Source organism: Engystomops pustulosus, chromosome 1 (genome assembly GCF_040894005.1).
Source record: "Engystomops pustulosus chromosome 1, aEngPut4.maternal, whole genome shotgun sequence".
Lineage (NCBI taxonomy): Eukaryota > Metazoa > Chordata > Amphibia > Anura > Leptodactylidae > Engystomops > Engystomops pustulosus.
This window is the reverse complement of record NC_092411.1, coordinates 180,337,638-180,354,193: the sequence shown is the minus strand read 5'-3', so window position 1 is coordinate 180,354,193 and position 16,556 is coordinate 180,337,638. Positions and strand designations below refer to the sequence as shown.

The 16,556-nt window shown below is 40.4% G+C and overlaps 1 protein-coding gene across 5 annotated transcripts; it reads left to right on the top strand.

Annotated features, from left to right (window-relative positions):
* Window positions 1-41: 41 nt before the first annotated feature.
* FUT10 (fucosyltransferase 10) lies at window positions 42-11,565 on the top strand. Of its 5 annotated transcripts, none has more exons than XM_072114158.1 (6): window positions 46-237; window positions 811-865; window positions 2,940-3,109; window positions 6,206-6,467; window positions 8,386-9,221; window positions 10,801-11,564. In XM_072114158.1, the coding sequence occupies exons 3-6, from the start codon at window positions 3,032-3,034 to the stop codon at window positions 11,023-11,025; spliced, it is 1,401 nt and encodes a 466-aa protein (XP_071970259.1). In that variant the 5' UTR covers window positions 46-237; window positions 811-865; window positions 2,940-3,031; the 3' UTR covers window positions 11,026-11,564. The 5 variants fall into 5 exon arrangements, with proteins under 5 accessions (XP_071970276.1, XP_071970259.1, XP_071970251.1 ...); XM_072114150.1 differs by having other exon boundaries at window positions 2,919-3,109; XM_072114167.1 differs by lacking the exon at window positions 811-865.
* The last annotated feature ends 4,991 nt before the right edge of the window (window positions 11,566-16,556 follow it).

Sequence of the window (16,556 nt, the reverse complement as noted above, 5' to 3'; positions counted from 1 at the left end):
AAAGCCCAGCCTGGGAATGAATGCTTCTAGCCAGGGTTTGTGGTAAGCTGTGTGATCCATAGAGGAAGTAGAGGCTGGGGGAGGGCTGGATAGTAATGGAAGCTGCCCATGTCCTCCCTCCCTCCTCTATGCTCCTGTGTTTACATCCTCTCCAGTTCTGCAGCTCAGAGATTGTGAATGTGTCATGTTGTTGATGATTTGGCATCTGAAGTGTTTGCTTCCCATTTGCATCAAGAGGTAACGTTTCTGAATTCTAAATGTTGTTATATGTGTCAGAGATCTGCACACATCTGCGATTCTTGGTTTCTGACCATATACTTGTCAAGTAACTGTTGCTATGAAATGATTTCACTATTCATTTCTAATATGAAGACTTTTATATCATATATGACACTGGTCACATGTTACGGTCATCACTATAATGCTTTATCCATCTGACCCTTTTGTAGATATTCATTTTCTATAAACATTTTCTATAAACATCTCTCTAGAGAAGCTTTGCCAGGTTTATAATTCTTCTTGACTTTACATTTTTCTCCCCTTGTCTTGATGGTCATTTATAAGTTTGGCACATCTCCTAATGCAGGTTAGATCTGCTGATGCTTGTTACAGTTTTATTGGTTAAAGTGTAAAATAGTGATGGGTCGTTTCCACCGAGCCAGCCCAAACAAAGAATGAAGGAAGGAAGTTGGCTTTAAGCAGTGAGCCAAGGGCTTGATTGATGAGCCTGAGGGGCCCCAGGCTCTGATGACATTTATTGAGTCAGGCTCATTTGCATAATTTTTTAAATTTTCTTTTCATAAAACCAAGAGCTTCAGAAGATAAAGGAAGAACATATCTTGACAGAGGCGGCACACACCAGCATGTAAGTCTTTACACAAATTTTATTAGTAACAAATAAAATGTAGTGGTCAACAAAACATGTAGCAGTGTCGTGTATGTTGTATAGAGCAGTTAACCTGCTACATATAAATCAATGGTAGGGTCACAAGAACAACCACTAGATCACAGTGACCCAACAATAACTGCTTTCCATTCCCTTGTAAAACTGCAGTTTTAGGGTTTTACATGCTTACAATTTTGCATTGAAGTGAAGTGTAAGTAGCTTTATTTACATTTTCACAGGTGCTTAAACTTCCATAAATGATGCAAAACAGATTCATTGTACAGCATAATATGTATGTAACAATGCACATCTTCCACAGTACACAGCATGAATGGGCAGCTCAGATAAGAAATATTGAGGGAGAGGAAGGGGTCAGCAGAATGACGGGACTAGGGATCTCTCCTCTCAAATTCCTGCTGTGTACTTCCCACATGTGGTCAGTAGCTACTGGGACAGATATGTGTAAGTGAAAAAAATGTGTGCTTGTGTGCACATGAACATATGATGCCCTGGGCCGTAGCCCATGACAAGCACACAGCTGCGCGCAGGAAAGAGGCGAGCGGCCAGTGCCTTAGCACAGCAAAATATAGTGCTTGTCCGAGACTCTCACCGGATGCCATAGGTCATTTATTGGGACCAATATCTGGTTGAAAATCGTGACACAGTCCAACTAACATTCAAGTGAAAGAGGCCTAAAAGTGTATAAATATGTGAGAATACAAATATTTATATTTTCTGAGGGAGAAGGGGGGCCCCCATTCAGAAGCCTGCTATGGAGCCCTACCTCTTCGAATAAAACACCCTCAAGTAATTTATTGACTGATTTTGAGTCTGACGTTTAGTCTCCCACGTTCATTCCGGTTTCATATATTCTCCTGGGGACTGATAGAGGTAGCAAACTTCAGAACTTGACTAACTCTTTCAGTCCTACTGAGAATGAAAGGAGCAGTGATGTGTATGTGCAATTTACTCCTCCTGTTCTCTGAATACACTCCTGGTTTCAGCCTCAAAGCTGCATCGAGAACCTAACCATATAAGGCTCTCAAAATGTATTCACCTGTAGTAGATTTGTTGCAGTAAATTAGAAAATGGTGAAAATGTGGCATGAAATGTTTTGGCTTAAATACCGTTATACTCGAGTATAAGCCAAGGCACCTAATTTTAACACAAAAATCTTGCAAAACCTATTGCCTAGAGAGGCAAATGCATTAATCACAGCCTCCCCAGTATATAGGCAGCAAGCACATGCTCCTAGTATATAGCCACTGCCTGCAAAACTCTGTACTCACCTTTCCGACACCCCAAAAGGTCTTCTCTTCTGTCTTCAGCGCCGGCGCCGTCTTCGGGTCTCCATTCAGTGAGGTCACATATACCATGATGTCAGCCACTTGCTGACATCATAGTGTGTGCCAATGTCAGCAAGCAGCTGGCGTAATGTTGTGTGCTAAGCAGCCCGGCGGAGCTGAAGACAGAAGAGAAGATCTGCAGGGCCTGTCGGAAAGGTGAGTACAGAGTTTTTTTTTTTCATAGACTCGAGTATAAGATGAGTTGGGGTTTACAGCACATTTTTTTGTGCTAAAAAAACAAGGCTTATACACAAGTATATACGGTAGACAGTGGATATCCCACTGCAACAGAAGGGTTCAGATGCTGTATATGTTCTGTAACAAACGTGAAGGATATGAAAGTTTGATAAAAGTATTGCCTTACATACTCTAGCATTCTGATCTAATTATACATTAATTTAAGATTCTATTGTATAGTGAGTACCGATAATTAAAATTTTAATTTCTTTTTGGGATTTTGGAATTTATAAAAATAAGCAAGTGGAGTCTATTCGTCCTCAGTAATATTCATGTAAAGCAACCAATGGGCCCTAATATGCAAAGATGATCAAGTTGAAAAAGACACCTTCTATATATTGGGCAATATCTCAATAATTTAATTATACACATATATATACATATATTAAGTCTTATATTTCTGTCCATCACAAACTACCGTAATTGAAATTATTATTTTTTTTTTCTAGACCATGTGTTATCTTTTTCAGCCTTATATGATGTGCAGTCAATGGCATATAAAGGCCCATTCCAAGATACCTCGTTTTGAAGACTATTTCTTGATGATGAAGAGAAGTAAAAAATGATTAGAATTTGGGGAATGAAGTTTTGGGTCTCCTGCCTTATTATAGCATTCTTTTTTCTCTTGGTGACACTCCAGGTAGGGAAGAATCTTTTTTTTTCTTCAAAACTTGACAAACTTGGCAAACTTGCCTTGGGAGCAAGATTTACAAGACCAGACCCTAAAGGAAAACAACCACATGGATTGCCCCTGAAACGGGATCTGTTCTTCATTAAGCTTTTAATGACTTATTTTTTTGTGATAAAGTACATAGCAGGAACCCTATCTGGCATTTTCAATGTTTTGTCCCCACCATCCATCCTCTGCCTGATTTTCTGTTCTTTGCAGCTGATGCAGTGATGAGTAGCCCGGGTATGCGTGGGATTTGCAGAGAGCCAGTTGACATTACTTACACTCATGCAGGGGAAGGGAAGGAGGAGATGGTCATAAGCATTGAAGAAAGGTGTGAATAATTGGCAGACGATGGAGCTAGAAGGGGCTCCAATTATATACACAGGAGCCCCACAGACTCATTTGCAAATTTTTAAGTCCTTTTTTTAATGAAAAATAAGCCATTAACAGTTAAATGAACAACATATCTTGATTCAGGGCCCATTCCAGCGTGTAAGTATGCTTTGGTTGAAACCACTAAATCCATGTGGTTGAATACCTTTAACGAAAGTAAATAGGTAGTGTGTCATGTTACTGAGGTACATTAGGCTACATTCACCTCATGTTTTTGCATGCTGCCAGCAGTCACCCACTTGAACCCAAAAAAGGGTTCTGGCCTGTTCTTTGTGTCTGTGGACACGATGGATGCACATAATTTTTTTAGGAAAACATGTTTTTTAGGAAAACGTGTGTATATAATAAATATACATATATATATGAAGAAAAATGGCAGCGCTCCGAGATTTGATGTGATCAAAAACATACTATTTTACTCCAACATGTGCCAAGCAACGTTTCAGCTCCCAAAGCCTGGAGCCTTTCTCAAGGCTTTGGGAGCTGAAACGTTGCTTGGCACATGTTGAAATAAAATAGTACGTTTTTGAACACATCAAATTTCGGAGTGCCGCCATTTTTCTTTTTTTATAACTTGGAGGAACTGAGGTCCTGGTTCTGGGAACGTGCACCTGAGTGGTATTTATTTTTTGAGTGCTGCTATATATATTGATATTCTATCAATGAAGGTAAAATTAAATTAATCATAAATACACTCTATACACTATACATGTTAATATGGTAAATTACTATTCCAGATGCAATGGTCTGGTTTTAATGCAATATCTACATAGGTATATATAGGGCCATTTCCAACAACCACTACTCAAGTGGTTTCATGGTACATTGGGGCACATTTACTAAGGCCCTTTCACCAGTTTTCTACCGGAAATTGCAGGTTCTTTCAGGTGCAAACTACTTGCACAGGTATTTAAGAATTGTCTGCATCACACTTGTGTCCCACTCGACCCTTTGGCTGGTGCCACACGTATCGCTTTGTATGCGCTTGCAAATGCAGACAAAGTCGCGCCCACCGGGGCGGGCCTCGGCCCGATCGCATTGGCGTTTCTATGGAAACGCCTGCGATCGGGAACGAGCCGCCGGTGTTTTGCGTTAATTTAAAGCAAAACACCGGCGGCTTGTTCCCGATCGCAGGCTTTTCCATAGAAACGCCGATGCGATCGGGCTGAGGCCCGCCCCGGTGGGCTCGACTTTGTCTGCGTTTGCAAGCGCAGACAAAGTGGTACGTGTGTCATCCCTCTTTCGTGGAACAGCTGCACTAGGCATAATGCCACACAAATTAGGTGGTGTTTTTGGTCCGTGCACAAGATTTATCATGCGAAGTCCGACAGAATTGTGTCGCAAGTCCTATGTTAAAGGTGCACTCTGTCGGGGCAGTGCAGGAAGCACCAGTTTCATTAAGAACGTGCGCCAGAAATCCTGAATCTAGTGCATTTAGTGCAGTTTGCCCTGTTAGTAAATGTGCCCCTTTGTGTTCATGTTGGACCACAGACTATCCAGGAGTTGGCGGATCCTTTAGTCTAGGCCTCGGAGGAGATACCTCAGGAAACCATCTGCAACCTCATCAGCAGCATGCCGAGTCTTGTTTAATGGACATTACATCAAAGTTGGATCAGGCTGTTGTGTGTTTTTTCACTTTGATTTTGTAGTCAGCAATTCTAGATGTGTTATGTGAGCGTTCTGTTTTTTTTTTTTTTTCTTTTTTTTTTTTTAGCAATATATGTATATGTTATATTATTATATATTTTTTTTATTTGAGAGTATCGACAACATGTGCACAGTGTATGCATCCATCCATCTTATGCATTCAACTTTTTTTTTTTAATTGAAAGTAATTTGGGTGATAAATGCACAAAAAATAGACAAATATACTTTTTTTTGTACAAAACCGTATGCAATGGCTAGGACATATATGCTGTAAAAATTGAGACTACTTGAGTAGTTCTATTTTTTAATTCTGTGACAAAATATATGTGCTGTATATATAAAAATGAGATGTGAATGTTGTCATATATTTCTATATATTTTGTACTGTATAATTAATACTTATTTCACCACTTCCTTATTGTTGTACAACTACCCTGTTTCCCCGAAAATAAGACAGTATCTTATATAAATTTTTGCTCCTAAAGAGGCACTAGGTCTTATTCTCAGGGGATGTCTTATTTTTCCATGAACAAGAATTTACATTTATCATTGAACAAAAAATCTACCTCTCTAACATCCTTATAACTCTCCAAACTCTGAATTTGTATTTCTTGTGACTCCATTTCTATTAGAATCATTGGCCCCAACCTCTCATGTTTAGTAAAAGCATAACTGACCCTTCTTACCCTGGAAGCTGCTGGGATCACATTTGCAGCACATCAGCCATTTAATACCATGAATTCTTCCCCATGACACAACCTTCTGCAGCATCTAAAAGATTTACCTATACCAATGTATGGTGTGGGGGGAGCTGCTGCAATGGCGGCTGCTAGGTCTTATTTTCAGGGGAGGCCTTATATTTCTAAGCTGGAGCAAAATTGTACTAGGTCTTATTTTCGGGGGATGTCTTATTTTAGGGGAAACAGGGTATATATGTCTTAAACCAGTTAATACTGTATGCTGAGGGCTCATGGAAAGTATGTATAATGTTCATGATTCTAGTCAGCCACTCTATTTTCACAGGTGGTCGTTGAATTGGGTAATTTTGAAAAGCAGAAAGTCAGTAACCAACAGAAACAATCCAATCCATTACTGAAAGGATTACATGAATCTATCTTCTACAAAAAATTAGAACATGGAGTTGGCAGTTATCCCATTATGCTGTGGTGGTCCCCACTGACTGGTGAGAATGGAAGGCTGGGTCAATGTGGAGAAGAGACCTGCTTTTTCACTATAAATAGAACATACTATCAGAGCCCCATGACAAAAGCTATTCTGTTTTATGGTAAGATTGGTACAGTCATTACAGATATTGTTAGTAATCTACATTTTTTTCTAGTTTAATTAAGCTGAAAACCCTGTTTTCATAATGTTGTTACAACAGGTTTTGGGCTTTTTCCTGTAAAGATCCCTTTGAGGTTTCCATGTCCTTAGGACATGGCAGGTTTTCAACATTTCAATGTAAACAAAAATGTTGTTATTCACTGACAAGTAAAGATTTTAAAAGTGTGTGCAAAATATATTGGAACATTTTAGTTATGTTTAAAGTTTTTTTTATTTATTTTAAACTTTGCATTCTGTATATGAGTTGAGGAATCTTTTAGTGCTCACACTCTAAGCATAGGGACACAGCTTGTAATCTTCATGTTCCAGGACCTGTCAAATGATAAACAGCTGGCTGTCATGTGGTACCTCTATTTCTCATGACACCGACGACGCACCAGATATACAAAGAGGCTCCACGTGCATTCTGCTATAACGTGGCGCAGGTATGCCTGGTGTAGGCTATAGGTAATGGGACAGGCCCATTCAGTGCCCTGTCACGCCATTTCCTGCCTACTTGGCATGGAGGTAGCATAGGTGTGTGGAGTTAACAGAAATTGCACATTTTTAATAGCTTGTACACCAGAAAACTGGCTTAGAAGCCACAATAAATGTATCTGTATCTCTACTTTGTGATTCTCTTGGTGCTGTTGGGTAGAGACTTTTACTTTTGATTTATGTAGAATGCTTGAAAAAACATGGAAGTGATCACAGCAGGTTTAAGTATCTCATGAAGGTGCTATGTCTAAAATCCTATGTGTAAACTTGCCTGTTCTGTGGGTGCATGTCAATTAAAGGCATAGCAGTAATTCACCAAGTCACATCTCCACCCATCTGCTGAAAGTATACGTACTAAGGTTTCCGATTACATACTGTAGAAGCTGTATGATAGCTAGCGCAGGGGTGGTCGATCGCATATGCATTTCTCTGGAAACGCATATGCGATTGGGCCGATGCCGCCCCCCTGTGCGCTAGCGTCTTGTTATAAACTGACTGCTAGCGGAACGTGTGACCGTGGCCTAAGTCTTTAACCACCAGCATAGAAGGAAAGAAGGAAATGCTAATTTACACATGGAGTCTGCAGAGAGAAAATGAAAATTACAAGTCCTGTAATTATGTGAGATGGTGGTACTCATGGTACTTAGTGTTAATATATTGTGCTACTGATTTCTGCAGTGTTTCTTAAAAGGTGTGGTGCATTTTAAATTGAACCTGTCAGCAGAAATGTTCTCAAAGCAATATCGGTATGTTGCCAAGCAGCTTAACTTCTTGTGGTTTCTTCCATGCCCCAGTTTGGCGGTATCATCCAGAAAAACTTCTTTGGCGTTAGAATTGGTTTTATAAAGTCAGAGCTGAAGTCAAGCTCTCAGAATAACTCCTCTGATGTGATTTAACACTATGCACCAGACTTCAGCTAAGCTGGTTTGTGATGTTGCTGGATTCAGGACTGCAATAAAGCAAAGACTGGTCTATAAACTGTGTTATAGTAAATTCAGAACTGGATTGAGGACTGTCACCAACAGTGAAGGGGAATTCTGAGGCAGGGAGAGTTTGATTTGAGAGCTGAATTCCCCACCTCCTTGACATGATCCAGCCAATTTACATCCCTCTGAAGTTGATTTTCTGTATAATGCTACCACGTTTTGCTACCTAAGAGACGTGATCTGGAAACTGTTAAGCTACTTCGTAAGAAACATTTTTTTTGGTGAAATTTCTGCTGACGGGTTCCCTTCAAACGTTTTTACCATTTATACTTGCCTAGTTAAAGTTTAACCCCTGTTACAGAATAGAAATCCCCTAATTGTAAAAGTGGTTACGGTATATCTTTATTTTATTGTAAGTGATTTGCAGTAACAAAAAACTTTTCCTTTTCATTTTAGGCACAGATTTCAACATAGACAGCCTGCCATTGCCCAGAAAACCATACCATGAATGGGCTTTATTTCATGAAGAATCCCCAAAGAACAACTACAAGCTGTTTCATCCTCCAACCATTACACTGTTTAACCACACAGCTACATTTAGCCGTCATTCCCACTTACCTTTGACAAGTCAATATTTGGAGGACCTCCAGACACTTTTATCGCTTGAATACTTTGTGCCCATCCAAAAAAAGAATGTTCTGAGAAAGAAACTGGCTCCTATAGTCTATGTTCAGTCTGACTGTGATCCACCATCCGATCGGGATACTTACATACAAGAACTAATGAAATATATCCGTGTGGATTCCTATGGAGAATGTCTGCATAACAGAGACTTGCCTACCCAAATCAATAACCCTTCTTTTATGGATGACATCCAGTTCTATCATATACTTGCTCAGTATAAGTTTATTCTTGCTTTTGAAAATGCAGTTTGTGAGGATTACATAACAGAGAAATTATGGAGGCCTTTGAAGCTAGGAACTGTTCCTATATATTATGGTGCAACTAATATAAAGGACTGGCTACCCAGCAATAAAAGTATAATAATTGTGGAGAGTTTTTCTCATCCTAGAGAGCTAGCGGAATTCATAAAACAGCTGGATAGAAATGACAGTTTGTATATGGAGTATTTGGAGTGGAAAGTGCAGGGTCAAATCAATAACAAAAACTTGATCCATGCGATCAAAGATAGAACATGGGGTGTGCAAGACGTAACGCAGGACAATTATATTGATGCGTTTGAGTGCATGGTATGCAGAAGAGTGTGGGACAACATACGACTTCTAAGAAAGGTAAGTGTAACATATTTATGTGTAAAATGACGGTCCCTGACTTAAGGACACCCGACTTACAGACGACCCCTAGTAAAAGATGGACTCCTCTGCCCCCTGTGACCTCTGGTGAAGCTCTCTGGATGCCTTGCTATCGTCCCAGACTATAATGATCAACTGTAAGGTGTCTGTAATGAAGCTTTATTGATAATCATTAGTCCCATTACAGAAAAATATTTTGAAACTCCGATTGTCACTGGGGCAAAAAAAATTTTTCTGTCTGGATCTACAATTATAAAATATACAGTTTCGACTTACATACAAATTCAACTTAAGAACAAACCTATGGACCCTATCTTGTATGTAACCCGGTGGGACTGCCTGTAGTTCATGCGTACCTCAACAAACTTTGCCGAAATCGGTAGTCCGCTGTATGTATATGAGCAAGGGCGAGTTCACATCTGTTTTTTATATTGTTGATTGTAAGCGAAAATTAGGAACACAGACTACGCAGTTAGGTTCCTTTCACACATCTGTGTGTGAATGCAGACTGGAAACCAGGTGGAGAAGGGGAGGGGGTGATTGCTACCTATCCCCTCTCCATAGGAAGCTGAGTGGCTGTGCCACAAATTTGGGCAAGAATAGGAGCCACCCTATTATTTGCTGGGTAGAGGGCATATTGCTGATACAGTGTGCTCCATTATGGCAGACATGAGATAGCAGCCAGCTCACAGCTACCATGTATGGATGTGTGAATGGAGCCTCATAATGTATAATGGAAACATTTGTACCTTGTGTGTTTTGGTTTCTGTGGAGGTATTTATTGCGGTACTGTTGTGTTTATAATTTCTTGGGTGGAATTTTGTGCTTTACTGTGTTTGTTGGTACATATAAGGTGCTCGTTACTAGAGTGGCCCCTTGAATTTGAGTGGTATGAAGAAGTGGATCTTGGGCAGATAAAGGTGGTACACCCCTCTCCTAAAATGTTATTCAATGTAATGTATTAAAGCAAAGTGCTAATAAAACCTTAAAGGGGTATTCTCGTCTGGGCACTCACATTCAGTTTCACTAATCTTCCATATATAAACATTTCTTCAATTGGATGTTATTAAAAAAAATGTTCCCGTGTGAAGATAATTTCCTATAAATGTAGCCATGTTGTCCCTTAGAAATGAGAGAGCTTCCTCGGTTATGACCACGTCACACTCTGGCAGCAGTGGCCAGACATGCGCAATAGAGTCCTGTCTGACCACCTGGCTTCAGTAATCATTACCACAGGACGGCTGTGGGACCTGCAGTAACTCCCGGACATTTCATATACAAAACCTTTTTGTTTATTTGTGCAATCACTCCAGCAGAGGTGGCCGTATCCGAGGAAGCCATCTCGTTTCTAAGGGACCATGTGACTACATTTATGGGAAATTATCTTCACACAGGAACATTTTTTTTAATAACATCTAATTGAAGAAATGTTTATATATGGCAGATTTATCAAACTGAATGTGAATGCCCAGACGAGAATACCCCTATAAATGACTAAAGAAAAAAATGTGTAGTGTCTACTTATTAAGTCTTTACTAATTGATGATTTGTTTTACAGGGTTTGCAACCTAAACAGTGGAAAGCAGATTCAACACATTTGTCATGTCCAGCCCCGAAACCATTTTCCTTGTTTGCTGAACGCTCTTCTAAGACCAGCATGAGGGAACTGTGGAGGCCTAGTTTCGAACAGTCCAAAAAAGAAGCTAAAGCTCTCAGGCTTCTTGTTAACAGGAACAATAATTTTACATCCAAAGAATTTTGGAATATTGTTTTTAAATATTAGCCTTCTGGAAACTGGATTTTTTTGTGTGCAGATTCTGACATGGATTACACCTGTGGAAAATAGTTTCTGATTTAGTATTGCGAGTTTCTATCTGAAAATAGGCCATGTCGCATTTTTTTTTAATGGGTTTAATGTTTGTTGTAATATGTGTAACATATGTGTCACATGTAACATATGTTATGTTGTTACATGTGAACCCTATATATAAATCCTAACTTCTTTTGTTTAGATGTGAATATTTATAAATTTATTGATAACATATCATATTGTAACTTGACTCAGTATAATTATATTTGACCTCAAATGACTAAAAAGAATATAACATTTTCATAATATACTTTGTACAATAATGCAGGAGTATTCTCTATTAAAGTGCTCGCTCCAAAAATTACACTTTCTTTCTTATGTAACTTGCTACTCACAGTGCAGAGAACTTCATTTAAAGCTAAAAAAATGGCTACAGTCACGCAGGTTTCCAACAGACCACATATTATTGGTGCTGGTATTTATTTATTTTTTTGTTACCATCTTTTTTTTTTAATTAAACAATAATTTCTGGGACCTTCTGCGTGTGATTTTAGTGCTTGTAGAACAAGAGAATAAGATTGTATTTCTGGAAAGCACGGAGAAATGGACCTCAACTATATTGTTATGGCTGAGGTTCATAGATGATGTCCTGATGCTTTGGACTGACACCAGGGAGGCTTTCCAGCTGTTTTTACATCCCAAGAATTTTGGAATATTGTTTTTAAATATTAGCCTTCTGGAAACTGGATTTTTTTGTGTGCAGATTCTGACATGGATTACACATGTGGAAAATAGTTTCTGATTTAGTATTGCGAGTTTCTATCTGAAAATAGGCCATGTCGCATTTTTTTTTTATGGGTTTAATGTTTGTTGTAATATGTGTAACATATGTGTCACATGTAACATATGTTATGTTGTTACATGTGAACCCTATATATAAATCCTAACTTCTTTTGTTTAGATGTGAATATTTATAAATTTATTGATAACATATCATATTGTAACTTGACTCAGTATAATTATATTTGACCTCAAATGACTAAAAAGAATATAACATTTTCATAATATACTTTGTACAATAATGCAGGAGTATTCTCTATTAAAGTGCTCGCTCCAAAAATTACACTTTCTTTCTTATGTAACTTGCTACTCACAGTGCAGAGAACTTCATTTAAAGCTAAAAAAAATGGCTACAGTCACGCAGGTTTCCAACAGACCACATATTATTGGTGCTGGTATTTATTTATTTTTTTGTTACCATCTTTTTTTTTTAATTAAACAATAATTTCTGGGACCTTCTGCGTGTGATTTTAGTGCTTGTAGAACAAGAGAATAAGATTGTATTTCTGGAAAGCATGGAGAAATGGACCTCAACTATATTGTTATGGCTGAGGTTCATAGATGATGTCCTGTTGCTTTGGACTGACACCAGGGAGGCTTTCCAGCTGTTTGTTGAAGTGCTAAATAGTAAAACTATTGGCTTATACTTCTTTGTTTAATCTGAGATTAGAGAACATGAGATAACCTTCCTGGATCTCATGATCAGTATATCAAAGAATGGAGAAATCAGGACAAGGATATTTAGGAAATCTACAGCTATGAACAATATCCTACAATCGAAAGCTGGCACCCTATAGCAATGAGGAAAGGTATCCCCATTGATTTAATCAATGATAACGATACTACAGTTGCAAAACATGTAAACACACATCACAAGGGGATCCAAAAGTCTTGGAGTTCCAGGGGATTGAATTCATCAACCCACCCCTGAGAAGGAGGGACTGGAATCGCATCATCCTACAGAAAAAGGCAAGATGGATTCATACCATGGCCACAGTAAAACCGAGTGGGCTTAATGACAGTATATCATATGCATGCTTTTTATGAATATTAATAGAACTTGGACATGGTGGGTACAACCTAATTTGTACATTAAAGAGAACCCTTCACGCAAATTAACCTCCAAAACTAAATATATTTTCATAAACTGCCATTAGAAAGCATTGTCCCTCTACATGCCTGTAAACTTAATTAATCAGGTACTAAAGCTGTATGCAAATGACCTGATAGAAGTCCAAGAAGTCATTATCATGATCAGCTATCAAGCTTATTCGTGAGTGGGAGGCACAGCCACACTGACCAGTGCTTGACTGACGGCCTGGATAATGATGTGAGGTATAATGGTGTAGTGGCTCGTCCATGTGATTCCTGGTGCTGGTGCCCACTGCAGCCTCTTTATGTATAAGATACTCCTGTATACATGACTGACAGCCTGTATAATAATATGAGATATAATGGTGTAATGTCTCCTCCATGTGCATCCTGGTGCTGGCACCTCCTGCAGCCAGTGTGTGTGAGATACTCCTATACACATGACTGACAGCCTGTATAATGATGTGAGGTTTAATGGTGTAATGTCTCCTCCATGTGCTTCCTGGTGCTGGAAGCACCGCCATGCAGTATAAAATGCATACAGCATGCCGCCATGTAGTATAAGATGCATACAGCATGCCACCATGTAGTATAAAATACATACAGCATACCGCCATGTAGTAAAAATAGCATACAGGGTACGACCATGTAGTATAAAATAGATACAGCGTGCCGCCACGTAGTATAAAATGCATACAGCGTGCTGCCATGTAGGTTAAATAGATACAGAGGCAGCCGGGGCCCAGAATACCGGAGTGGCTGGCTGTTGCGGCCTAGGCACGCTGTGATCAAGGTGCTTGGTATGGGGACCGGAGGGCTGTCCTACAGCCTTGCAGGTCTCAAGCAGGTGGTGTGTGCAAGAAATATAAAGGGAGAAGCTGATGTGCTGGTTCTCCCGGGGGCAACCCATTATTGTCCGTAGTATATGTCCCTGGGTATTGGATGGGGAGCCTTTGGTGGTGACAACCGTATCCAGGAAACAGACTGAGGCAATGTGGTGCAAAATAACTCCTGGTTCTTTATTAGAACAACTGCAGGCAATGGGCCAAATGGTCTTATTACAGATGGCAGATATTCCACTTTACTGGAGTAGTCATGGAGAGTGATCCTCAGGCGTTGGTTCACCAGCCTGGTAGTAGATGCAGGCTAGGATGTAGCTGTGTCCAATACTGGAAGCTGCAGCTTTGTCCTGGGTTGGTTAGGTGTCTGTGCTGGAGGTGCACAGACGCTGTCTCTGGTCACTCTGTCTCCGATGAAAGACCTGTAATTTCTAGGGAGAGCTGATGGTAAAGAGGTGTGCTCTGTAAGAGGGATAGATTCCAAGACCTCGTGCTCTAAGAGCTTTCTGGAACTCAAGAGCCACTATCCCTTTCCTGTCCAGGGGTCTAGTTAAACCCTGCTCAGGTGGTGGCTCACTCCCCAATCATACTCCAGTGTACATAAAGGAATGCAATTTTATAATAGTTCATATAACTTTAGCCCTTGCTGTACAGGCAGGGTCCACCGCTGCTAATACCTGATGTCCAGATCTGGAACCTTACTGGGGCGTTCACGACTCCCTCTGTCACCTCCTAACCTGGAGAGGGCACTGTTCGCAAGTACCCCCTTGTCACTGTATTGGTAGGGGTGTTGAAGATGCATCCTCCATATAGATTATACTGATTGGCAGAGGAATTCATGACTTGACTATGTATATAAAAAGAGTGAGATCATGTGGAGTCTAAGGAAGAATATGGGCTATATGGGATAATATTGATGATAATACTTACTAGCTATGAGTGTGCATGCTGCTCATGTGTATATGAGCTGTAGCTAGAAGGAATCCTTGCAGCAGTAGACTGTACAGAGATAGAGTGATGGGAGTGGTTACAGCCCAGGAGTATGGCAATCATCCAACCACGATGAGTTGGGAGGTTCCCAGTCTTAACTGAGTGCTCATTGGGTGTTTGCGGGCTGACCGCTCCCCCAAGTGGGTGGACCTTAGAAGTTAAATACCTGGCGTTTGGGAGCCTCGCGGTGCTAAAACAATGCCAGTGTGAGACTATGCAGACTGTCAGATAGTCATGTAATGCCTGTAAGCCTAGCTCAGCAGTGACAAACACATGTGTGGAAATGAGCTGGTAAACATGGGAACAAGTGAGGCATGGAGGGAATCTCTGTCTGACAATATTCACTTCTGATGAGTCATGCTGACACAATGCAACATATGTAAATCTAGTGGTCCTTGATATTTAAATTAGCCTAGCTAAAACAGGCATAAAGGAGGCGCTATAGACTGCTACTCCTATCCTGTATATATGGACACAGCACACTACTACTCCTATCCTGCATATATGGGCACAGCACTACTACTCCTATCCTGCATATATGGGCACAGCACTACTACTCCTATCCTGTATATATGAGCACAGCACTACTACTGCTATCCTGCATATATGGGCCAAGCACTACTACTTCTATCCTGTATATATGGATACAGCAAAGTACTACTTCTATCCTGAATACATGGATACAGAACAGCACTACTACTCCTATCATGTATCTTTGGATACAGCACAGTACTACTTCTGCTATCCTGTATATATGAGCACAGCACTACTACTTCTATCTTGCATATTTGGGCCAAGCACTACTACTCCTATCCTGTATATATGGATACAGCAAAGTACTACTTCTATCCTCAATACATGGACACAGAACAGTACTACTACTCCTATCCTGTACATATGAACACAGCACAGTACTACTACTCCTATCCTGTATATATGTGCACTGTGCTATGCTGCTACTCCTATCCTGTATACAGGGCCGGGTTAAGGGTGGTGGGGGCCCCTGGGCACAAACTGGTGGGGGCCCTTCCAACAATGTTTTTGGAAGTATAAAGCCTGCTAGACTCTTTAGTATATAGCCTGCCAGAATCTGTAGTTTATAGCCTGCAGCCCCCTATAGAATACAGCCACCAGTCCCCTGTAGAATACAGCCACCAGCTCCCTGTAGTATACACCCACAAGTCCCCTGTAGAATTTAGCTGCCAGTCCCCTGTAGAAAATGGCCACAAAATAATAAACTTCATACTTACCCTCGCCTTCCCTTCCAGTGATCCCATGATGCTCTTACTCGCTCTTCAGGCAGCCACCGGCCACTGAAGGCACAGCTGCCATCGCTGGGGGAGATTGCTGATGCACTGTTTTGGCAGCAGCATGTAGTGATCGACTGACTGTCGGAAACTGGTGGGGGCCCCTTAAAAAGTGAAAGTGGTGGGGGCCCCGGGGCTAGAGCCCCAGGAGCCCCTCCTTTAATCCGTCCCTGCCTGTATATATTGGCACAGCACAGTACTACTACTCCTATCCTGTATATATGGACACCGAACAGTACTACTACTCCTATCCTGTATATATGGGTGCAGTAGACCACTACTACTCCTATCCTGTATATATGGACACTGCACAGTACTACTTCTCCTATCCTGTATATATGGACACTGCACAGTACTACTTCTCCTATCCTGTAAATATGGGTACAGTAGACCACTACACTCCTATGCTGTGCATCGCAAAGTACTTCTTCTCATA

Bases quoted from the DNA above. Each gene is read 5' to 3' on its own strand.
- FUT10 (XM_072114167.1), top strand. From the start codon at position 3,032: ATGATTAGAATTTGGGGAATGAAGTTTTGGGTCTCCTGCCTTATTATA. The intron at 6,468-8,385 runs GTAAGATTGGTA...TTTTCATTTTAG, and splicing joins AAAAGCTATTCTGTTTTATG to GCACAGATTTCAACATAGAC. The intron at 9,222-10,800 runs GTAAGTGTAACA...TTTGTTTTACAG, and splicing joins ACATACGACTTCTAAGAAAG to GGTTTGCAACCTAAACAGTG.